Raw genomic sequence first — 23,679 nt, 5'->3', positions numbered from 1 at the left:
CTCCAGTCATTGCAGTGATTCTTCATCATCCTGAGTTCCTCTGTGTACCAGCTGGCTTGAGTTTTGGAATTAGTGTATCTGCTGTGCTTGGGGGGAGTCAAGAAGTTGGTTATTATTACTGTTGATGGAATTGGGTGGGATGCTGCTGTGGTTAAACTGGTGTGCCATGTATCTGGTCATCAGCCCACCCTCCGGGTTGTTGTTCCAGTTTCAGCGAAGTGGCCAAGCAGTGGCATGTCTAATATGGTCTGGGCCAGGGATTGTGAAATTGACGAGGGTGTGGTCTGTCCAATTGATTGACACTGGCCTGGCTTTGGAAATGTTGTCAAAAGAGGGTCCAGGAGGTGTCTTGCAGACCGAGTCAGTCCTTTCACATGTTATGTAAAGTCGAGTTTTCCGACGGTGCAGTGGTGTTTGTGTCTGTGTTTTCATTCATGTCAAAGTTCAATCTTCAAGGAGGATGAAGGCACTGGTATAAATTATGTGTGGCATGGCTAAATTCACAATGTTGTCTGCAAAGATGGTGCATGGTCCTGGTGGTATGTAAATGAGTGCGCACCTCAGGGTGAATTTGGCTGTGATTTGGATTTTGAAAGACCAGTGTTCCATGTAGCTCGTGGTAGTGTTCATGGAGGTGGTACTTCTTCAGTTTGAGAATGCTTTATTGAAGAAAATTGAAGAACAAATGGCAATTACATCTAATAAAAGTAGACATCTGAAAGACAATCCAAGCAAATTTCTGAACATGCAAAAAAAACAAATAAATATATATATATATATATATATATATATATATATATATATATATATATATATATATATATATATATATATGTATCATAACTTTCTGATAATAGGAGGGAGATAATAAACGTTTAATAGTTGAACAAATTAAACATATTCTATAGCACTGGATTATAAACATAAGAAACTTGAGTTGGAATGCATAACTATCATTGCTTAAACAAGTGCATTTTAATCATTTTATAAAAGAAAAAAGAAAGACAAAAGAAAGAAAGAAAAGGGAAGAAAGAAACAAGACAAAGATTAAGGGGAAATAAGAAAGAAGAGGTGAAAATATATTATACTGTAAGGTTGAACAAGCAAATAGCTAATAACTATGTGGCTCTATGAATGGATAATAAATAAACCATTCTAATTTTAAGGAGGTTTGTAAATACAAATTTTAGATGGGGATCGGGTCATGCATCTAGATAGAAATGAAGTACGGGGTGACCATAATAAATCTATTTACATTTTTGAGGGAAGAGAGATAGCAGGTGCTTGATCTAAAACATAATGATGGCACAACAGGTTCCACCATGCCATATATGGAATTTTAGAAGTATCTTTCGAATTAGATGTGATTATTTGAAATGCTTAAACAAACATCAAATCAACAAATTTCCCAACCTTCTGCTGAGAAGTCCAAAGGGGGGAGGAACCACCCAAAAATGTGTGTATAACATCAAAGGGGAAGCATACTGATACAATGTCATTCAATTTATCCCAAACTTGTAACCAGAACTTTTTAACAAGAGGGCAATCAAAAAACATGTGTAAATAATCACTTTAATCATGAGCACAAGACCAACAATTAGTATTAGAGGAGATTTTAAAAGTATGTAAGCTTGTGGGAGTGATATATAATCTATTATAAAAATAATATAATGTTTGTATTGTGCTTGCTGAGCAAGACGAGGTATGAATCTTGGCCCATATCGATTTCCAAGTATGGACTGAAAATTCTTGATATAATTCTGCTTTCCATAGTAGCTCTACTTTATTTATTTCCAACTTAGCGGAACCAATCAATAGTTTGTATATGTTGGATGCCTTCAATGGAATGGAAAAATCTATTGAGGAAGGAGGAGAATGCATGTCTGAAACTGTAACAGATTGTTGAGAAGTATAAAGGAGCAGAAGACGTTTAAGGCGTTGAAAATGAGGCATATTTGGTAGATATGTGATACTTTCTTTGTATCTCAGAAAAGTCCAGCAAAGAGCCATAAGAGAATAACTGACCGATATTTAATTTAATGTTTGTGTTATACCAAATTGGGGTTTTCAAAGTATTTTCTGAATTGGAATTAGAGGAGTTGACAAATTGTTTGGTAATAGCTATAGAATGGGTAAGTATTAGGGAAATAAAACCTTTACTGGGTTGGGTAATACGGACCACATCCTTGAAAGCAAAAGGAGATAACCGTGCAAGCTCTAGTTGTCCCCTAACTGTTGATGAATCTACGTGATTTTCAGAAAGGGAAACCCAAATATGTTTCAATGTAAAAGCTGAGTGATATGATCTAAGGTTAGGAAAATGTACCCCACCAGAATCTTTAGGTTGTTGGAGATGAGCTAAAGTAATTTGAGGTTTGCGTTTGTTCCATAAAAAGTGAATTAAAGAACGATTAATGATTGTAAAGAAATTATGCGGAAGAGATACAGAAAGCATTGACAAATACAAATTAACAATAGGTAACAACATCATTTTTATTATAGACAACCTACCCCACCAGGAAAGAAAAAGAGGAGACCAACCTTCTATTAATGCATTAACTTAAGTTATAACCTCACTACGGTTAATTTTAATAGTTTCCTAATATTATTGGAATAGAGGATGCCTAGACATTTAATACCTTTTGGGCGCCATTTTAAACCAGAATCTTTGAACATATGAGGAAGACAGTATTTATTGATGAGTCAGATGTCTTACCGCTGAATATTCAGTCTATAACCTGAAACAACAGAGTATGTGTTCAATACTGAAAAGAATTCTGGCTGGGATGTAGAGGGGTTAGATATAAATAATACAATATCATCCGCATACACAGTGTACTTTATATTTAGGTTCTTGAAATGAAAACCAGGAAATCTGGGGGATCGCGCATTCTTTCCAGGAAAGGTTCTAACAATGAAATAAATAACAGGGGAGACAATGGGCAGCCCTGCCTAGTACCTCTATGAAGGGGGAAGTATTTGGATTTATGTACCATTGACCCAAACCGAGGTAGAAGGTTGAAAGTATAACAAATAAATGTATTGGAAAAAGTAGGGCTAAAACCATGCCATTTCAGTGCACCAAGCATAAATTCCCAACTCACTCGATCAAAAGCCTTCTCGACATCCAGCGTTATGGCGGCTAAGGGAGAGCTAATTTTAGCTGCTAAGTGAATAATATTAAGGAAGGTTCTAGAATTGTCTGAAATAGTTCTTCCCTTTACAAAGCCAGACTAATGTATATCAATGAAATCAGGAATAACAGAGTTAATACGGAGAGCCAATAATTTACCAAAAATATTACAATTCGTATTAATCAGCGAGATAGGCCGTTAGTTACAACACTGAGAAAGATCCTTATATTTCTTAGGGAGTAAACAGAGCATAGCCTGAGTATAAGAGCCTTCTGTTCGTCCTGTGCTAAAAAAAATGATTAACAAGGAAAAGTAACTTAGGAATCAGAATCAGAAGATGTCTGAAATGTAAATAAAAGCGTACAGTAAAGCTGTGAGGCCTAGGAGTTTTATCTTTGAGAAGTTGATTTATGGCATTTAATAACTCTTGTTCCGAGAGAGGGGTATCAAGGGAAGATACGTTTACCACATTATCAGGATTTTTAGAGATTGATTGAAAAAAAGAATCTAACTGTTCAGTAGAGGGGGATGATTCAGGGGTGTATAAACTTGTATAATAATCCGAGAAGCATTCTAAAATTTTTGAGTCATTAGTATGCCGGACCCCTGTGGTGGCAACAATCTTATATTTCAGCTTTTTAATTTTCAGGTAATTTGCCTGGGATTTACCTGCTTTATTTTGACCTCTATATATTTTGCATTGGAACTAAATAGGGTATCACAGGCATTGCCCTAAGATTGTTTGTTGTATTGTAACTTAGCCTTGATAAGTTTAGATAATGTATCATTACCATTGGAGAAGAAGTATTTGTGCTACAAAATCCTATTCTGCTCTAAGAGTTGCTTAGAATCCCTACTAAGTCTTTTCTTTTTGGCCACAAAGTCCATTATAAAACCTCTTGCAGTAGTCTTAAAGGTATCCCAAACATTATTCATCTGTGAATCTAAAGGAAGATTGTTTATGAAATATTCTTATTAAAAAAACTGTGAATTGTTCTGAGAACTGTTGATCTAATAAAAAGGGAGTTGTTAAATCTCCATCTACGATTGGTGGAAATGGGGTTGGGATCATGGGCGTCCGCAGGGGGGGGGGCAAGGGGGGTCGCTTGCCCCCCCTGGATCGCCGGTCTGTCCTGTGCTGGCCCAGTGACAATGTGGTAATTACAGCAGGCTGTGCTGTTCTTGTGCGAGAAGCCCCAGGAGTTGAAACGTTCTCTCACTTGGGGCCTCTCACACTTCTCTCTGAACTCTAAACCCCTTCCGAATCTCATGCAGACTGTGGCGTGGCCCATTGTCATTCTGTCAGCTCCTGATCATCACATAAAGAATGACAATTGGCCCTCTGCCTTTAAGGTGCCTTGCAGTGCAGACATCCTACCTGTGTTTTTTTTTTAATTAAATAGTGTCAGCTGACACCAATGCATGAGTGCTGCGATTCACAACTTAGCCCATTAACAAGTAAATGGTCTTTTAAAGAAGCCCTGTCTGTCTGTTTCCCTCCCTCACTCTTTGTGATCTGTAGGGGTCCAGGTGTCACAAAGGCAGTGTTATGGGTTGAAAGGCACGAGCCAGGGGTCACAGCCGCGGCCCCTGGTTACCCCAATATGACGTCCATGGTGCTGTGGCAGGATGCAGTGTGCAGAAACGCAGACCTGATGGAACAAGAGAACACTGCAGATGAGTCTTGAAGTGGCCATGTTACGTGCCTGCAGCAAGCGGTGGGGTAAGGGGGGATTCACTGGCATGCTTCACAGCAATGGCAGCATCCACATGGGTTCAGATGTGTGGGCAATGCACGGACCGCACAGCATCCTTACACAGAAGCAGGCCAGAGCCTTCCAAGTCACCTTCCTTTTGTTCTTTCGGGCCGTTTTCTCTAATTAAAAAGACCAATTCGTTGTTCAGATCTGCTCTTCTTTAACAGAAAACACTTTGATAGGTGAAGGATTATGAAAAATGCATCCAGTGATTTATTAATGTACTAGGATTATATTTTATGAATAGATCCTGAAATAAATAAATGGCTTCTGACGGAGAGAGACAGAGGGCGACAGACAGAGGGAGGGGGAGACGAAGGGAGGGAGACGGAGAGAGAGGGAAAGAGAGGGAGACGGAGAGAGAGGGAGACAGGGAGGGAGACAGAGGGAGAGAGACAGAGGGAGGGAGGCAGAGGGAGGGAGACAGACAGAGGGAGAGAGAGGGAGGGAGACAGAGAGAGGGAGACAGAGAGAGGGAGACAGAGAGAGAGGGAGACAGACAGAGTGAGTGAGAGGGAGAGCGAGAGGGAGGGAGGGAGGGAGACAGATAGAGATAGAGACAGAGACAGACAGAGAGAGATGGAGGCAGAGACAGGGGCAGACAGGCAGAGAGAAACTGAGAGGGAGGCAGAGGGAGGGAAACAGGGACAGACAGGGACAGACAGAGACAGGGACAGGGACAGACAGCGGCAGGGACTAAGACAGACAGAGAGGGAGACTGAGGGATAATTAGAGAGGGAGGGAGACAGAGGGTGATAGAGGGAGGGAGAGGGAGGGGGACAGAGGGAGGGGGCAGAGAGAGAGAGACAGAGAGAGACAGAGAGAGAGAGGGAGACAGAGAGAGAGGGAGACAGAGAGAGGGAGACAGATGGAGGGAGACGGAGACAGAGACAGACAAAGAGGGAGACAGAGAGAAAGGGAGGGAGACAGAGAGAGGGAGGGAGACAGGGAGAGAGACAGAGAGAGAGGGGGAGGGAGACAGAGAGAGGGAGAGAAGAGAGATAGATAGAGGGAGGGAGACAGAGAGAGAGAGTGGGAGGGAGACGGGGAGAGGGAGAGAAGAGAGATGAATAGAGCGAGGGAGACAGATAGTGGGAGAGAAGAGAGATAGATAGAGGGGGGGAGACAGAGAGGGAGAGAGAGAGATAGGGAGAGGTAGAAGAGAGAGAGGTAGGAGAGAGAGCGAGAGATAGAGAGAGATGTGTGTATGCTTGGTCTGGTGGCTCAGTGGATGAAGGCGTCCGCTGCAGGGGCATGTGTTCAACCTCATGGTCATAGTTTTTTTGTTGCTCTAGCCCCAACCCCCTCCCCCACTGACCCCGCCCCCACCGGTGCAGCCCTCTGCCACAAACCACACTGTAAATTCCCCCCCCCCCGCCGAGAGAAAGTTTGTGAGTACCCATGCTCTAGAACCACGTCAACCTGATATAGAATTTTTTTGTTTTTTCTGGCCATTTTTAGTTTTTCCCTCTGTGGTATGGTAGTTGCCACATCATCTGCTGTGGCGCCTCACAAGATTTTTCTCTTCCCCCTATGGGTTTCTTTGTTTATTTAAGCTCTTTGTCTTATTAGATTTTTATTAAATGTATTTAATACTTGTGCTCAATCATGTCGGAGGTTGGTGATGAAGTTAATATTTTGCCTCCCCCTGGAAACATTTCTGTGGATGCCCATGGTTGGGATAATCAAGATCTACAATAACGGGGGTATAATCTGAGATGAGAATTTATCCTACTTCTGCATGTGTTAAGGATTGAAGTGTATGTTGGGTAAACAATAAGTAATTTATTCCGGAATAGGACCAATGGACGGGGTAAAAGAAAGTGAATTCCAAAACATCAGGGTGAGATGCTCTCCAGACATCAACCAACCCTCGAGCGGCTATGGCTTTCTGAAAGGTTCTATGCATTTTAGTGGGGACAATTTGGTCTGTGATCTGCGATCTAAAAATGGGTCGTTAAGCTGATTCCAATCACCACGAACAATCAGGTTATCTGATGAATGGGTGGACAACATAGAAAAAAAATCAGTCCAAAATAATAGGCCCACTCCATTTGGCCCATATACATTACAAATTGTAAATTGTGTATTATTTATCTTCACATCTATCAGAAGCCACCTTCCAGCATCATCCTTGAATTCATTTAGCAATTGAATAATAACGACTTATGAAACAATATAAGAACCCCATTTTTGTTATGTACAGCGGGGGAACTAAAAACATTCCCAACCAATTGTCTCTTAATAGAATTTATGTCTTGTTCTTTGTGATGTGTTTCTTGTAATAAAGCAATTTGACAGTTCAGTTTTGATCAAGTCAAAACTCTTTGCTTTTTAACTGGATTATGAAGACTTTTGACGTTCTATGACATAATAGGTAAATTACTCATGAGGAAAAATGCGAGAGAATTTCAAGATTAAAATTATAAAACCTTTAACATGACATAAATGAAACCTGAAATAAATGCAAGACTTAATCAACCAAAACGAGTGTGATAGATGGCAATACAGATCCGAATAAACAAAATAATCAGCAGACACAGAAGTGACATTAAAGTAAAGTAGTTGAGAAAATATGAAGCAAGAAAGAAAAAGTGAGCAAAATATATAACAAGCTTTCCAAGACTGAACCAGCAAGGTAGAGTATAGTAGAGGGCCACAGAAACAGATTTGGAAAATAAGAAGAAGAAAAGAAGGAGAATGTAGTCTCCTCTGAAATACATATGTAAAAAAGACGACGAAAAGCCAGAGGACTTTAGCCGTAGTGATCACAAAAAAGATAATAAAGATGAAAAGGAGGGACGAGAAGTACCAACATCACTCCATTGAGCGATTCCAAAGTAAATAACTAAAATAGTAACAGATAATGGAGGGACTGTATTAGTGAAAAAGGAGCTGAGCAGATACAACGCATAATGACTTACCCACCATTGGAAAGATAACGCCACCAAACGAAACATGGACAATGTAACTGGTACACGATGGGAACAAAGACAACAATGGCAGACAAGATACTAATGGGAACCTGCTAAATAAAGAAAGAGAAAACAGTTAGGTTTTACTAAGTTCCATATCTTCTGTCTTGTGAATAAAGTTCTTGAGCTTCACAGGATCTTCGAAAGTGATTGTTCTGTCTTTATATGTTACTTGGAAAAAACACAGATGGATAAGGCTGTACCGGGCATTCATAGATCCAAGCATAGGCCTGAGGTCTAGAAACTCTTTCCGACGATTGCTAGTGGGTTTTGAAACATCTTGACTGAAGAAGACTTTGTGACCAGACCAGAGCATTTGTTTACACTGTTTGCCTGCAGCCATAGTTGCCATTACATCAGAATATAAAAGGAAGTTGGCAATGATTCCTCTTGGTCTGTTTGTAGCCACTGCACTGAGAGGACCTATCCTGTGCTCTCTCTGAATGTTGAGGTTTGCCGATTTCAGTAAGCCAACTATTTGTGGAATATGAACCTTCAGAATAGAAATCATATAATTGCCTTCAGAACCCTATGATATACCCTAAAGTCTTAGGTTGTTACGTCTGTTTCTATTTTCTAAATCCTCAATTGTTTTTTTCAATTGAACAATCTCTTTAGATAAAATATTCACTTTAGGGACAGCATCCTGCGCATTACTAATCATTTGTTCGATGTCTGTGAGTATTAAGTCCAGACCGGACCATTTAGCTTTGATTCTTTGAAGCGTTGCAGTGATATCTGCCATGAATGGACTAATGTTTCTTAGTTCATCCATAATGTAAGGTAGAGGTGATTTTTTGGGAGAGGAAAGATCCTTTTTAACCCTTTTATTAGTATTGCTCTTTGCGAGCATTTGCATTAGAACCGGAGGGTCCTTGGGCTTTATTTGAATGTGCAGGATCCATTTTTTGAAACTGACAGAGGTGGTTCTATGATTAAATAAGGATCACTTAGATAAAGATGTGACAGGATGATCCTCAAAGGACAAAACTAGTCCAGAAATAGAAACTATTAGGAGGAGTGATCTCAGCAAAAGAGAACCAATACATCAACACAAGACAGAATAAGCTTATTTCTGAGTGTGTAGGAAAGTCTGCGGAATATAAGGAGAGTCAGAAACATGTAGACCCGACCTTGAAATGTGGCGATAATAAGCCCCAACACTGAGAAAGTGTTATGGCGGGTTAATTCCTGAGGTGATAACAATTATTTATCCCACAAAATGGCTGCCGGAACTAGAACATTCCAGGAGCGGGGGCATTGTTCCACAAACTAACAACCAGAACAAAGGTTTGCCAAAAAACCTTTCCGCTCCAGCGGTTTACTAACAGCCCCATGATACAACAATTTAATGAATGCACAGCAAACTCCCAGTTGAGGCACCTTTCTGCAGGAAATGAAAGGAAAATTCTCCACAACCAGATGAACATAGCATCCAAATAATCAGGAAGGCAAAAAGTAAATTATTGATGAATAAACAATGAAAGTGCTCCAATCCTTCACAAAATTTTCAGGGAGGCATCGCATCTGCTCCATTCAATTGAGGCAACTGTGAGCTCTAAACTCACAAAATGGCAGCCGGGACACCGAGCGCCCCGTTAGTGGAGGAGAAAACGTACAACTAGACCTATTTAAGGTACAAAAACTTGCCTCTGCACTCCCTGGAGCTTCCGACAACCTTTTCCTGTGCCCGGACCACCACACAACATTGCCAAAGTGACCCTCTGAGATCAACAGTGCTCTCGACGTGCAGAGGATTTCATGGAGCAGCCATCTTGTATCATCGCCGCTGCCGAATGGAGGTGGTACTTCTGATGGCTTCCATGAAGACAATGTCGATGCCGCCTCCGAGCATGTGCTGCCTGTCCTGCCTGACCGTCATGTACCCAGGCTGGATGACTGTGGTGAGAGTACAAATCAATATTTTCACAAGATTTGTGAAAATCTGTGTGACTCTCAAAAATCTGACTGGCACAAATTTCCTGGCATACATGTTGGAGATGTTGGTGAATCCTTACAAAATAATATATCCACTTCAAACATAGAAGGAAGACTATATGAATAGATGTTCGACTTTTAGAAGTAAGAATTTATGACGATGGTCTGAAATGTTCAACTGTTGCTATTGACTACATCCATAGTGGATAAAGTAAGCATTTGAAATACAATGTTTGAGTTCCACTGGTAAAACGGTATTTCGTGATCGCTGCTTTTTCTATATAATGATGATCCTGCCACATATTCTACTATATGCTTCATATGTGCAGATTTTAACAAAACAAATCTATTTTGATGGATCATAGATTAATGGACTGAGAAAAGGTTAGCCTCTGCAGCAGGAAACAAACTACTACTAAAGTACTTAAATGTAATTGATATGGGGGGGGGGGAGTCTGATTTGGTCCTTAATATGAAAGAGGCTTGTTCCACTGTTCTGGTAAATGTGCTATTATATCACAAGAATTGTGCTCAAAGCTGAATGTTTGTACATATTAAGCAGTAAACTTTCTGTAAACGTCTACATGTTTTTCGTAGTGAAAAGAGTTGTTTCACGATGCATTGTGGCGTTAAAATAGACTAACACTGAAGAGGGGTGTAAGAATAAATCTGGAATGCACTGAATAAATAAGACACACCTTCTATTGTCAGATTTTGTACATGTATACGTGGCTTCTGCAAAGTAAAAACTTGTATTTGTTTTATGCTGTTTTATTATTTGAGGTTGAAAGGGCAATCAGATAGATTCATCATTGTCCCATTTTGCGAGTCCTTAACACCTTGGCTGCTAGGTGTTTTCCCCTCCCATGCTGACTTTTTTTGATTATCATTTTGCATGACGAGCTCAGCTCGTCATCAGCACAGCTCAACCGTGCCTCATGACGAGCTGTCATACAACTGAGAAAAATGCACAAAAGTGCATTTTTCTCAGTTTTCGCTATTTACCATGAAGTCAGACTTCGCGGTAAATAGCGGCCAAAAATAGCGATTTCGCAATTTTTTAATGCTTCTTGAATTGCATTTAAGGAATCTCTAATTGAGATTCCTTAAATGCAATTAATCGCAATTTTGCTAATTCTATAATAGCGATTTTTGCATTTGGGATGATGAATCCCAAATGCAAAAATTGCGCTCGCAAAGGGCCAGATTCTCAGAATCTGGCCCTTGCGAGCCGATTTTCGTTTCATGAATTTGGCCGAATATTAATTAAATATTGCCCTAATGCTTTCACGCATGACAACACCATTATTGATGACTAACTTTTAGAATTGGTTTTGCTGAATGTGGATAATTGTCTTTTTCCGACATATCTAGATAACAAAAAGACAGACTGTGATACATAATTTGCCTTTAATTTCAAGATAGGTTGCATTATTAGTCATGCCTTTTCTTGCCACATAATTCAGGCCATCGCTCCCCTGTCACGTTATTTTATCCTCTGTTGCCACATAAATCCAATGGCTCTGAATATTGCATATTCTTCAGGGGGGTCACATTATCAGGTTACTGATATACTGTTTGCTGATGCCATTCAAATGTCTATACTACCACAGTCCTACCTACTACGTGCCCGGTTCACCAAGGTTTCACCTGGAAGAAGTCCGGAGATCAGAGTGAGCCTTTCGGATTGCATCGGCCATATTGTACTGTATTTACAAATATTTACACTACAGCAGATATGGAGTATCTTCAAGATGCAATTGAGCATTTCTTTCCCAATTGTATTTGCACAAAACTATCCGACCGGTGCCCAAAGCAGTTCCATGCTTCCTCCAGTCAAGTCTGCCATTATTGTAAATGAAATCTAATGTAAATCTGAGATGTTCACTGGCATTTCCTAATTTGATTCATAGCAGATGCTTGTGAACCAGGCCCCCTAGGCTATTAAGCTCTTTCCTTGCCCTCTATTACTATGGTTAATTTTGTAGCCATGTGTATAATGACTTCTTTTTTTTACATATATACAGACATTTTCGTGAAGGTGCTTTAATTTGAAATAAAAAGTGTAAATCCGAGTCACTTTTCAATGGTATATATTTTCTATGTACGAAAACAAAAAAAATGTGGCCACGATGCTGTGCAGCCTGAGCCTGTCGTTCAGGTAACCGGCCCCCACCCTGACGACCCACTGAGGAAACGCCCAGTGCCTTCTACGGCCAGTCCGGTCCTGATGTCAGTGTTACAATTGATTGTATAGAAACATAATGGTGCTGTCATTGATGGGAGAGTATTAAGGCCCATATTTACGAACGTTTTGTGTCGGGCTGCACCACAAAAGTGACCCAGCCCTGGCGCAAAATAATTATTGCCATTTACTAAGTTATGCAAAGCCACTTTGTGTGGCTTAAATTGATTTACTAAGAACAAAGTAACGCAAGGTGCACATGTGGCTGCTTTGTGGTACTTTGCATTGGGTAGGGGTTGCATGAGCGTTCCCATGCATCCACCCATGTATAGTGACACCAACCCAGATATAGAAAGACTTGTAAAGCTGGGCGTGCGTCAAAATGGCGCCTCTGCCCAAAAGATATGTAAAGGGGAAAAATAACTTTATTTCTTCTCGTTACTTCCTCTTTCAATGTGCTCAGCATTGGGCCCTGCATTCTGCAGCACACATAAAAAGTAGACTAGAGTGAACCCCTCCCGGAGCTAATAGAGCGCTCCATGGCTTTGTAAATATTGAGCATTTCTGTTCTCTCCTTTCAAGGAACGCAGTGCAGCAGGTTCCCTTGCTGTGCCGCGTTGCATGAAAAAAAGAATACATATGCTCCCATGTCTCCAATGATTAATCCACTCGTGTCGCCTGAGAACAGTGGCTGTTTGCTCTGCGTACATTATGAGCTGATTCCCGCGTGCAAATCACCCTCACTTACAAATAATGCAGGAGACTGGTCCCACTTGTCAGGTCTTTAAGTGGAATGAACAAAGTAGGTGGGGGGGGGGGGGGGGGTCTCCAGAAAGGAAGTGGCCTGTATAACTTGGGGAAAGACTTAAAACACAAAAAACTGCATTGTGCAAAATGCAACATCCTGGAGATAGCCAACACACTAGGAAATGCGAGATTAAATAAAACATTTGAAATATAAAGGTCTAAACTGCTGACGTGGATTACTGTATCTTTTTTGCTTTCATTTTCAGAAATAGATCAACCGTGTTTTTGACACTAAAGTTAAGCACATGAATACAAGGCCCGATAGGGACCCGTTTCAATGTCCGTTTTTAATTACTTCCCGGTCTGAGACCTATAGGGACCCGGTCCACTTAATACATTGCCCATTGTTTTTTATCAGTATGGGTCTAGTTCTCAATCTATCAACGATACATAAAGCCGCGTCAGTTGCGGTTCAGTTTTTTTTTTTATTCTTTACTACAATTGGTGTCATGCGTTATTTTAGAATCCAGGTGTAGTCAATTCTACCCTTTCCGCATCTAGTTATTGATTTTAAGTTACTCTTTTCTCCTCATGCGTGCAGCTGTCACAGCATGTCTCGTCACCAGTTCTGCTCCCTTGTTAACCTCGCCCGCGGAGTAACTCTGTACGTCTGTATTTCAGGAGCTGCAGTTTGAGAGATTGACTCGGGAACTGGAGGCAGAGCGCCAGATTGTGGCCAGCCAGCTGGAGCGATGCAAGCTTGGATCGGAAACCGGCAGCATGAGCAGCATTAGGTAGGAACTGCTCATTTATCTCTGTCTGGATGCGTCACTCATCCACAAATCTGTCATCCTCACTCTGCTGTTGGCCCTGGCCCACTCTCTTCGCGCGCGGCGCCTTCATTTGCGTACCTTGCACTGCAGGACTCACTGGAAGGCACCAAATCGACTGTAATTTCAATATGTTGTAGATAAAACAGGGGAATTGTACCATATGTGTGACTAATACTTAGAGTGAATAGGGGATACCATCACATAAATTATGCAGGTGCTTTGCAATTTTGCTTTGGTTGTAGGCAATTTTCTCAGGGCCAGTTAATGTTGGCCTTTGCACTACCAACCAGTGCAACATTTACTTTTGGCCCGCATGACCATGCAGAAACAGATGTTTTGACCAGTGTTAATGGCAGTTCAAGACTTGTGTGAAATGACGTGGCAAAAGTGCAAAATCTGCATTGAAAGAAAGAGATTATGTGGTACAAAAGAGGTTGTATGTAATGCTGACGGTGTTTTCTTTCTGTTGATATTGCTTTTAGGTTTCACCCGCAGACCGCTTTTAACTGTCTATTGTTGTGGACAATCCCACATTTCCAGGGGGCTTTGGGCTTCTTGACAATCTCATTTGCTTGCCTCTTATTTGATGGTGTCCTTTCCTCCCATGAAGCATAGCTTCTTTACCATACTTTAGATTAGATGACTTGTGTCCTTCAGTGTTTCATTTGTAAAATAATAAGTGCCAGGGCCCTCACCAAGAGCCCGCTCCCACTCGTTGCCTCTGCCAGCGTTGCCAATGACACTACCAACACACCTAGAAAGCATAACACTCCTATAAGTATGACAATTCCGACTATTCCAGGCCCCCAAAGCTATAAGAATGACTTGGGATGCAGGTTTAGCTATTTTTTTTTTAATGTATATTGAATTAATATACAATTGTTGTGCTCATCTGTAAATTGGACAGACAGCACCACCATGTGGCAGAGTGTAATTTGTGCTGGTCTTGACAATTAAGTACAGGTGCTGAGCACCGAAAACCACTCACTTAAATTAAGCACTGGTTGTCCTTCCACTGCCCACATTAAGTCAACTACTTATGTCTTTCTCTTTCAACATTCAATGGGGGGAATGTTTTTTCTAGCTCTCTTTCATATGCTGATTTCCATTCATATACCTCCTCACTCTGTGCACACTGTGTTGCACCTTGCTAATCGCTGCTACTTTCTCTGTAGATATGCGTCTGGCAAACATTAAAACTTAAATAAACATACTGCCCAATGTATTGTATCATGCAATGTTGTAAGAGTTTTATAAACTTAGGGGCAGATTTACAAGCCCAGTATGCCACATTTGCGCCGCCGTTGCCTCACTTTTGTGACGCGGGAGATGCATCACATTGTAAAGCCCTGTGCCACATGTGGGCGTTCCGGCACAGGGTGGGACGTTCCGGTGCAGGAACGCCTCGGAAATGTGGCTGAGTGAAATCTACAAGATTGCTGCGTCAAAACCCTGCGCCTGCTTGAAGCAGGCGTAAGGATTGACGCAGCATGTTAGGCATAGGGGCACCCAAGCCTTGCCGGAGCGGAGTCGTGTTTGCGACGCAACTACAGCAATGCGCCGCCTTTCCGCCGGGGGATGCGACACGCATCTGCCCATCCGTGCGCCACGATGCGCCGCCATCAGTTGTGGCGCACGGGTGGTTTGGCGTGTCGCAACTGTTCTGGGGCATACCTGCTGATTAGCAGAGATGCACCAGAAGTTGTAAATCTGCCCCTTAGACCTCATTTGATAGAGCCCTTGTTTTCCTACTCACCTGAGAGATTTCGAGAGGTGTGTGCTATAGTGAGAAGGCACTGTGGAACACTAGGCTGGAGTAATGTCTGGGACATTTGTTGTTATTTGATGGGACAGGAGTGTGGGGCGAATATAAAGGAGTGCCTATTGCCCAATGTATTAGTGTGGGAAATGCACATCCACATGCATTGCTTCCTGAGAAGAATGGTCATGGGCACTGCTAACCATAGCCTACTCCACTGTAGCATGAGCACACACAGATTAACTCTCGGAGAGAAACTGTGTATTTCCGCCATTTTTGGTCTGGCATAATAGCACAGTTGTCTAAGGAACCTATTGTTACAGTTTCTCTGAAATATAAATAGAGTGGTCTTTGGTTTCCGTCCACAGAGGCACTTCTCTCTCACCTCATGCTCTTGGCTGATGGTGTATCACCCCATCTCCTATAAATGCTTGCATTGCAATGCACAAGGGATCATTTTTAAGTCTGTCCGTTGACGCTGCTTGAGCGGTCTCTATAGATTTTTGTTTTCAACAAAAAACATACCTAATATAAATACAGAGAGGGGCTTTTGGTTGTGGCCTTCACCATAGGCTGTTAGTTTTTTATTTTCATTTTGCTTCGGACCACCACAGAATACTGGATGGGGCAATGGGTCAGCCCTCTCTACCCATTGGCTCCCTTCACTTTCATCCACCACATTTGAAAATGAGTATCTCATATGCAGAGCATTTGAGAATGAAACAAAATTGTAGTGAGCCTACGGCCTTGCATGAGCACAAGATGCCCTCACTAAAAGGTTTCTGCAAAGAGGGTACAAGTATAACACATTGAAGCAGGCTAAAAACAAAGTGGACAAAATTGAAAGGGACATACTCCTAAAACCTGGCACAGAGAAGGCATAAGAAAAGAAAAAGAGCACTGGAAGTCAGATCAGGATGATCACTGGATACAATGCCTACCAGGCTAAAGTGAGAGATAGCCTGTGTAGGCATTGGAATCTAGTGAAACAAGACCCTATACTACATGGGATGATATCACACAGACCCATGGTGACTTTTAATAAAGCAAAATCCATGAAAAATGACTTAATACCAACCCGGAAACAGCAAAAGGGGGAGGATGGCTAAAGGCCAGTCCTGGCTTCCATAAATGTTTTAAGTGAAAAGAATGTAGGGTTGGTAAAAATGAACGACAGGTCATATCTCCATTGATGAGCAGCCCATGGAAAATAAGGTGTTCATTAAATTGCAAAAGTGACTATGTGGTTTATATTATTCAGTGTACTTGTCCTAAAGTGTATGTTGGCAGTACAATTCACATGGTACATGTCCGTATCCTGCAACAACTCAGGGCGGTAAAGAACAATGACAAAAGCTATGTGGTAACTCGCCAAATTAATGAGATGCACAAAGGAAATATTAATGACTTATCATATTTTGCCATTGATCAAGTACAAAAGTTAAGAAGAGATGGAAATCCAGAAGGCAAACTCTGCCATCTTGAGTCAAAATACATAAAGTTATTTAATTAAAAAAAATCCACATGGATTAAATGCTGAAGAGGATCTGCATGTCCACTTAATTTAAATAAGTTATCCATTAAGTAAGATTTTTAAAAGTCATTTTTAATATATAACAGAGATAGGAAGACAGACCGGAAAGATCAAGTCATAGATTGTATTATAAGTTTTAAATAATCAATAGATGGAATATTTTAGAGTTAAGTTTAAGTACCTTTATGAATAATCCACCATGAACTAATCATAATTTGTAAATTAACATTTTTAGAATATCATTTGTGTTTGTTTGTATGGCTAAGCACTTGCACTTTCAATAGCAATTTTTGCACATAGGAAGAAGATAGAATTGTAGTTTGAGTACTGTAAAACACTTGCACTTTATTTGGAGTAAATCGATCTATCGTGTCGAGTATTGCATTAGATTTGCATTATAAATGAGTTTAATTATATATCTAAATGTGATGTATTTGGTTTACTTGGCAGATACAATGGTGTATTATGAAAGGAAGATATTTTCAGAGAAAATTTCTAAAGTCAACAGAACTAATTGAATTTAAATGATAAACCAATCGATGGAACTTGCACTTGCACTTTAGTCGATGAATACATAGTAGTATCAATGCTGCTGAAGTGAATTTTGGACTCCTTTACAAATGTATATATATTTATTTTAAGTTCATGATTTTATCCATTGATATGGTTTTAATGTATTAAATAACGATTTGTTATTTAGTGCTAGGGCCCTAAAGAAGTGTGCACTATTTTTGAGACAAATCAAAAAAGTGGAGCCTTGTAGAGCATTTGTTCTGAAAATACATGGTTCACTATGTCAAGACCAATCAACACTACTGTGGCGCTTTAGGGTTCGAAATTGACAAATTAACTGACATGATTTGATATTGTCATTTTTTCAAATGTTGACGACAATGATGGAATTGTGGTTATGATTGATTTGATAAACATCTGTAAGGAGAAAGTGTATACTTTGATTTTAAGCAGCAACGCAAGTCTGTCTTCCCTAGCCACTGAAAAACTGGGTCATGTGACCGCAGTACTCTGTTTAAAAAAAGCAGTCTGTTTATAATGACTGCCTATGTGAACAAGGCAGGTACGCCGAAATGTGTCATAGCGATAATATCGAAATAAATATGAGGAAGGAATAGCAATGCTACCCCTGTGTCGGTGTCTGATCTTTATGCAGATTTCAGAAATGGTTTTAAAAAAAAAAAATATATATATATATATATATATATACTTGAAGATGAAGGATCACAAGAAAACAACAGCCAGCCAGGGCAAAAATCTGGATCCAAAAGGATACGAGTCACAAAGAAATAAAATATCCAAGAAAGAAGTGACTCAAACAGATAGATTAACCAAAGAACAAAAATATATTTCCACTACAACGTTTCAGCTTCCGCCTTCCTCAGGTAGTTTCAAGATGGTAAGCTCAGTGGCTGCACAGATGACACAGCTGAATTTTCAAAAAGCATCATGAGTGAAGATTCCATTTGGAATGTGGAATCAATGCAGTCCTGAGAGTTCTTGAGATATGCAGTAATCAGGTTGTATTGTCAGTAATGTTCAGTCCATCTGGATGCAATGATTTTAAACGGTACATCCAGAAGTTTTCCCTGAGTCCAGTAGTTCTTCCTTTGAGACATGTTCCACAGGGAAAATCTTCAAATCTGATAGTAAATGAGCCACAAGGTTAAAATGATTGGCTACAGGTTGGTCAATTTTCTTATTAATTATTGCTGATTTGTGGTTCCTGAATCGTGTGCGGAGGGCATTCACTGTTTGGCCTACATATTGTTTTTTACAGCTTTGCCGTTGTCCCTGAATCACATAAATAATGCATGTTGAGCGACATGTATTTTATTCATTTATTTATTTTTGACATTTATAGAGCACGAACAAATGCCCGTGGGCGTCTCGGTGCTAAAGATTATGTAAATGACTCAGGGATAAGTGTTAATGGAGAAGAGGCAGGTGACTAAGTGTACCGGATGGGTTACTGGTTGAACAGCCAGGTCTTTAACCGTTTTTGGAATTGAAAAAGAGATTGACTAGATCGAATCTGTAGTGGAAGGGTGTTCCAAAGTTTGGCTGCCGTGACCACAAAACGTCTATCCCCCCAGGAGACAGTCTTTGTGCGCAGTACCACTAGTTGAAACGCTTTCGTCGATCTCAGTAGTCTGGTGGGGCAGTAGGCAGTAAGCTGTTCTCTGAGAAACTGAGGGCCTTGTTTATGTACCGCTTTGTACGAAAGACATAGAGTTTTGAATTTTATACGATTCTTGATCGTCAGCCAGTGGTAGTTCCGGATAGACTGGGCGATCGGGTTGAATTTGGGAATCCTTGAAAGCAGTCTCGCTGCCGCATTTTGTATCATCTGCATTTTATTTATGACCCGAGATTGTGCGCTAGTGAACAGGCCGTTACATTAGTCCAATGAAGAAAGTACCAGCGTGCTTACCAATGTTTTCCCAGCACTATCTGGTAGGAACTGGATGATTTTTTTTATCAGTCTTAACTTGTGGAATGCTGTTGAGGCTATTTGGTTGGCATGGGGGACAAAGTTAAGGTTGTCATCAAAAATGATTCCCAGATTCCTGACCCTTGGTACAGGGATGGGCAGAGATCCCAGAGATGAAGGCCACCAGGAGGATGGCCATACCAGGAAGAGTTTTCCAAAGATGACAACCTCCGTCTTCTCAGAGTTAAGTTTAAAGCAATTGCTGGCCATCCAGTCTTGGATGGCCAGCATGCCTTCTTGAAAGCGTTCAGCGACCTCTTCACCATCATTGTTGATGGCGAGCACCAACTGTGTGTCTTTGGCGTAGGAGGTAAGGCTCATCCCATATGATTTAATAACTCTAGCTAGGTCTGACACATAGATGTTAAAAAGTGTCGGACTAAGGGATGAGCCCTGAGGAACCCCACAGGGTAGAGACAATTCGGCCAACTGATATGGTCCTAATGTGACAGTCTGTTTTCTTCCTGCCAGGAAGGAGGCCAGCAAATTCTTAGCTCTGAGTTGAATGCCGATGTTGGCGACATAGTTGATCAGAATAAAATGATCGACCGTGTCGAAGGCCGCAGATAAATCCAGTAATACAAGCACTGCTGTCCCTCCCTGATCTCCAATGAGTCTAATATCTTCGGCGGCTTTGATGAGAGCGGTTTCCGTGCCGTGAAGCTTACGGAAGCCGAACTGCGTGTCGTCTAACAAATGATGCTCCTCAATGTATTCAGACAGCTGACAATTTATTGCTCTCTCTGCTACCTTAGCCAGGAAAGGGAGGCTGGCTATAGGTCTGAAGTTCTTCAATTCATCTTTATCCAGATGCGTTTTTTTAAAAAGCGGTTTTAGAAGGGTGTTTTTTAACATGTCGGGGTAGATTCCTGATTTAAACATGGCGTTGCATATTTGCATAATTACCTCCGTAATTGAGTCAATTATAGGAAAGAGAACTTTAGGTGGACATGGGTCCAACGCTGATCCTGTTTTTATGAGTTTAATAATATCAGTTATTTGTAACTCATTAATTTCTTTAAATTGCGTTATAGAACATTCAGGGGGTATAATATTGGTCGGATAGGCGATGGAATTATCCTGAGATGTGAACTCTAGATAAATATTGTTGACTTTTTCATGAAAGTAATTAGCCAAAGCTGCCTTATTGCATAGGTCCTTCTGGTAACATAACTAGTAACTGATGATGTTTGTAAAAAGTATTCACACATGATGCACCTTTTAGAGTCACAGCAATGAACCCCTGCATTTGTTACAGCTTGCTTGAGTTCAGCTCTCACAATAAGAGATCGTACATTTGGAGCTCTGCCAGTAGAGCCTCAGGTTGAACCCGCAGACCCGTTTTTGTCCCTGGCCTAAGTTGGCCTTAGTAAGACTCAGGCACCACAGTCTCCTCCAACACAGTCCCAGTCCCTGCCCCAGTTCCTGTCCTTGGATGCAGTTCAGGCTCAGGCTCAGGTTCTGGCCCATACTTCGGCACAGGCACAGTGGATGTCTCAAGGCAGTCCTGTCCCTCAGCAGTTAGGAGGTTCAGTTGGTACTGAGTTAGAGGGGGACAGGATCAGTCTCTTATTTCAAGCTTTGAGACAAGACCTAATGAGCAAGTTTCAAGTCTCTGAGGCCAATCAAAGGTGTCTGCATGACAGATTCGATCTGTTGGAGACTAAGCTGGAGGACATATGCACTCGGACCAGTGCATTGGAGAGTAAGGTTTCTATGCTATCGGAGTCCACATTGGGGAATTCTAAGGATATTGTTACTCTAAAGACACAGAACCGGTCTCTATTAATGGATATGGAGAGTTTGGAGATGCAGACCCGTAGGAACAACTTGAGAATTTTGAAAATCCCAGAGGGGGAGGAAGTGGAGGATATTAAGGGATTTGTGTGCAAATTACTACGGTACGGGTCCTGAAAGATCGACCCGACATCGATCTTGAGACAGAGATCCAAAGGGTGCATAGAGACCCCTTTAGGCTACACTCTGACCGGAATGCGCCTAGGAAGATCCCTGTTAATTTCCATATATATATTGTCAAGGAATTAATTTTAAGCAGGTGTCTCACACGTTCCACCCTCCACTATTGAGCCAACCCATATCAAATTAGATCTGATATAGGAGGCCGGACAGCCCAGAGACAGTGGGAATTAGGCTCTAGGATGCCAGAACTTAGGTCATTGGGGGCACAAGTGCAGATGAAATTCCCAGCTCTCCTAAAGGTGATGTGGAACAATAAAATGCATAATTGTAATCACCCGGAGGAAGTTGACGAACTTTTGACCCAGATGAGGAAATAGTTATATCTTAAGTTATTAGAAGAAGATTTATACAGGTGGATTGCCATTGGGTGAGGGTTTATAGGGGGAAAAAAAAGAAGGAAGGGGGGTGAAAAAAACAAAAAGAGAGAAGATAAGGGGACGGAAGAGAAATAAAGAAAAAGAGAGAAGGAGAATGATATGGTATATTGTATCCGCAAAAAAAAAAAAAAATAAATAAAAAAAAACAATAAACAGCTGCAGTGCCGAGGGTGCCGAGGGTGCGGGGGGCTCCATATAGTCGAGAACAGCGCCTGATGGATGGGTTGGTTCCCTGGGGGAGGGTTTGGGAGGGGTCACGGGGAGGGGGGTCAAAACGAAAAAATTTCCTAATATGTTGCAAAATTGCTAGGTTGCCGGCTGGAGCTCTGGAAGGTGGGCGCGCTCTGGTTTAAGTTCAGATATGGCTATTAGTATGGTTATTAGTAATAAATTCCTCTCCTGGAATCTTAACGGTTTAGGGGGTAGAAGAAAACAATCTAGGGTCTGTGAATACCTAAAAAATTCTGAAGCCTTTGTGTATCTACTACAGGAGACACATCTAGAGGATAAACTGTGCAAACAAGTTTTTGAAAAATTAGGTTGGGTCCAAGAGGTACTATGTTCCAGCAAAAGGGTACTTCAAGGGGTGTAGCCATCATTGTTAGAGCAAATAAGGGGATTAAGGTCCTGAAATGGGACACCGATCCGTCTGTCAGATGGTTGGTGGCAGCCCTCTCCATTGGTAGTTCTCCGTATACATGTGCGGTATATTATGGCCCCAATGAGGATAATCCCAGTTTCCTTTTGAAATTAGGGAGTAATTTACTACAACATACCGCACCTGTGATATTGGAGGGAGACTTTAATTTAGTTTTCGATAATTAGTTAGACCGTACTTCTAGAGCAAAATACTGTGTTCTGAATAATTCTTTTTCAGCTCTTAGGCACATAATGAGGGACTTTAACCTACAGGATGTGTGGAGAGCTAAATATGGAGCTGTTAGAGAATACTCTTTTTATAGCAAAAAATATAAACAGTACACCAGAATTGATTTTTTCTTGGTAGATCGTGTTATAATGCCGGATGTAGTGTCTGTATCTCATATTCCGATAAGCCTGTCCGAACACTCAGTGGTGGAACTAGTAATTAATTTAAGGGCTAGGCCTATAGAGGTTAGATGGACTTTGGATAGAACACTTTTGTTGGATGAGGACAGTAAACTTAAGGTTAGGGAAAGTATTATAGAGTTTTTTCGTTTTAATACAGGCACTGGCACAGAGCAACTGGTGTGGGAATCTTTTAAGGCCTATTTGAGAGGTATACTTGGTTCACAGATGACGTATAGAAGGAGGTTAATTAAGAAAAGGGAAACAGATGACCTGGAAACTATAAAGCAGAAAGAATTACAACTACAGGTAGCAGCCATCGGGGATAGGAACAATATCCCGAGGTTGGAAAAAGAACTCCTAGAATTACAGTTAGGATTTAAAGCAAGGGCTGATAAAATAATTAAGGACAGGTGGTAGGTCAGCAGGCTGAACTATTATGAGTTCGGAGAGAAGTGTGGCGCTCTCTTGGCCTGGAAGGCGAGATCAGAGCGGAGTAGAAATATCATCTCATTAATTCAGCAGGATTCGGGGGCTTTGCTGTTGGAAGAATAAACGATTAGGGAGGAAGCTAAGGGGTTTATGAGGGGGTTTTATCAAGAGGATAGCTGTTGTGGAGTTGAGGAGATGGAGGCTTGGTTAGGGTTGAAGGATTTGCCACAATTGTGTGAAGTAGATAAGACCATGTTGGCTATTGAGATCTCAGAGGGAGAGATAAGGGCGCAGATGAAGAAGATGAGTCGAGGGAAAGCCTCTGGACCTGACGGCTTGCCAACAGAGGTGTATGCGGACAACCTGGAGGAAATTCTGCCCGGGCTTATGACATTCTTCAACTGAATTTTTCTACAGGGAGGTGAAGTTCCCCCTTCATGGCTGGAGGCTACGATTGCCCTAATCATAAAACCGA

General features: G+C 41.2%; 1 protein-coding gene across 1 annotated transcript in view; it reads left to right on the top strand.

Moving 5' to 3' along the window:
* Window positions 1–23,679, top strand: part of CTNND2 (catenin delta 2) — a 3,070,130-nt gene that overhangs the window by 863,546 nt on the left and 2,182,905 nt on the right. The window contains exon 3 of the mRNA XM_086965298.1: window positions 13,418–13,530. Within this exon, the coding sequence (XP_086821424.1) occupies window positions 13,418–13,530 (113 nt within the window). The remainder of the gene's footprint in view (window positions 1–13,417; window positions 13,531–23,679) is intronic.

The sequence above is a fragment of the Lissotriton vulgaris genome, chromosome 4_1 (assembly GCF_964263255.1).
Source record: "Lissotriton vulgaris chromosome 4_1, aLisVul1.2, whole genome shotgun sequence".
In the NCBI taxonomy this organism is placed as follows: Eukaryota; Metazoa; Chordata; class Amphibia; order Caudata; family Salamandridae; genus Lissotriton; species Lissotriton vulgaris.
Note: the sequence above shows the minus strand (reverse complement) of the source record. Positions and strands in the feature narration are given on the sequence as shown.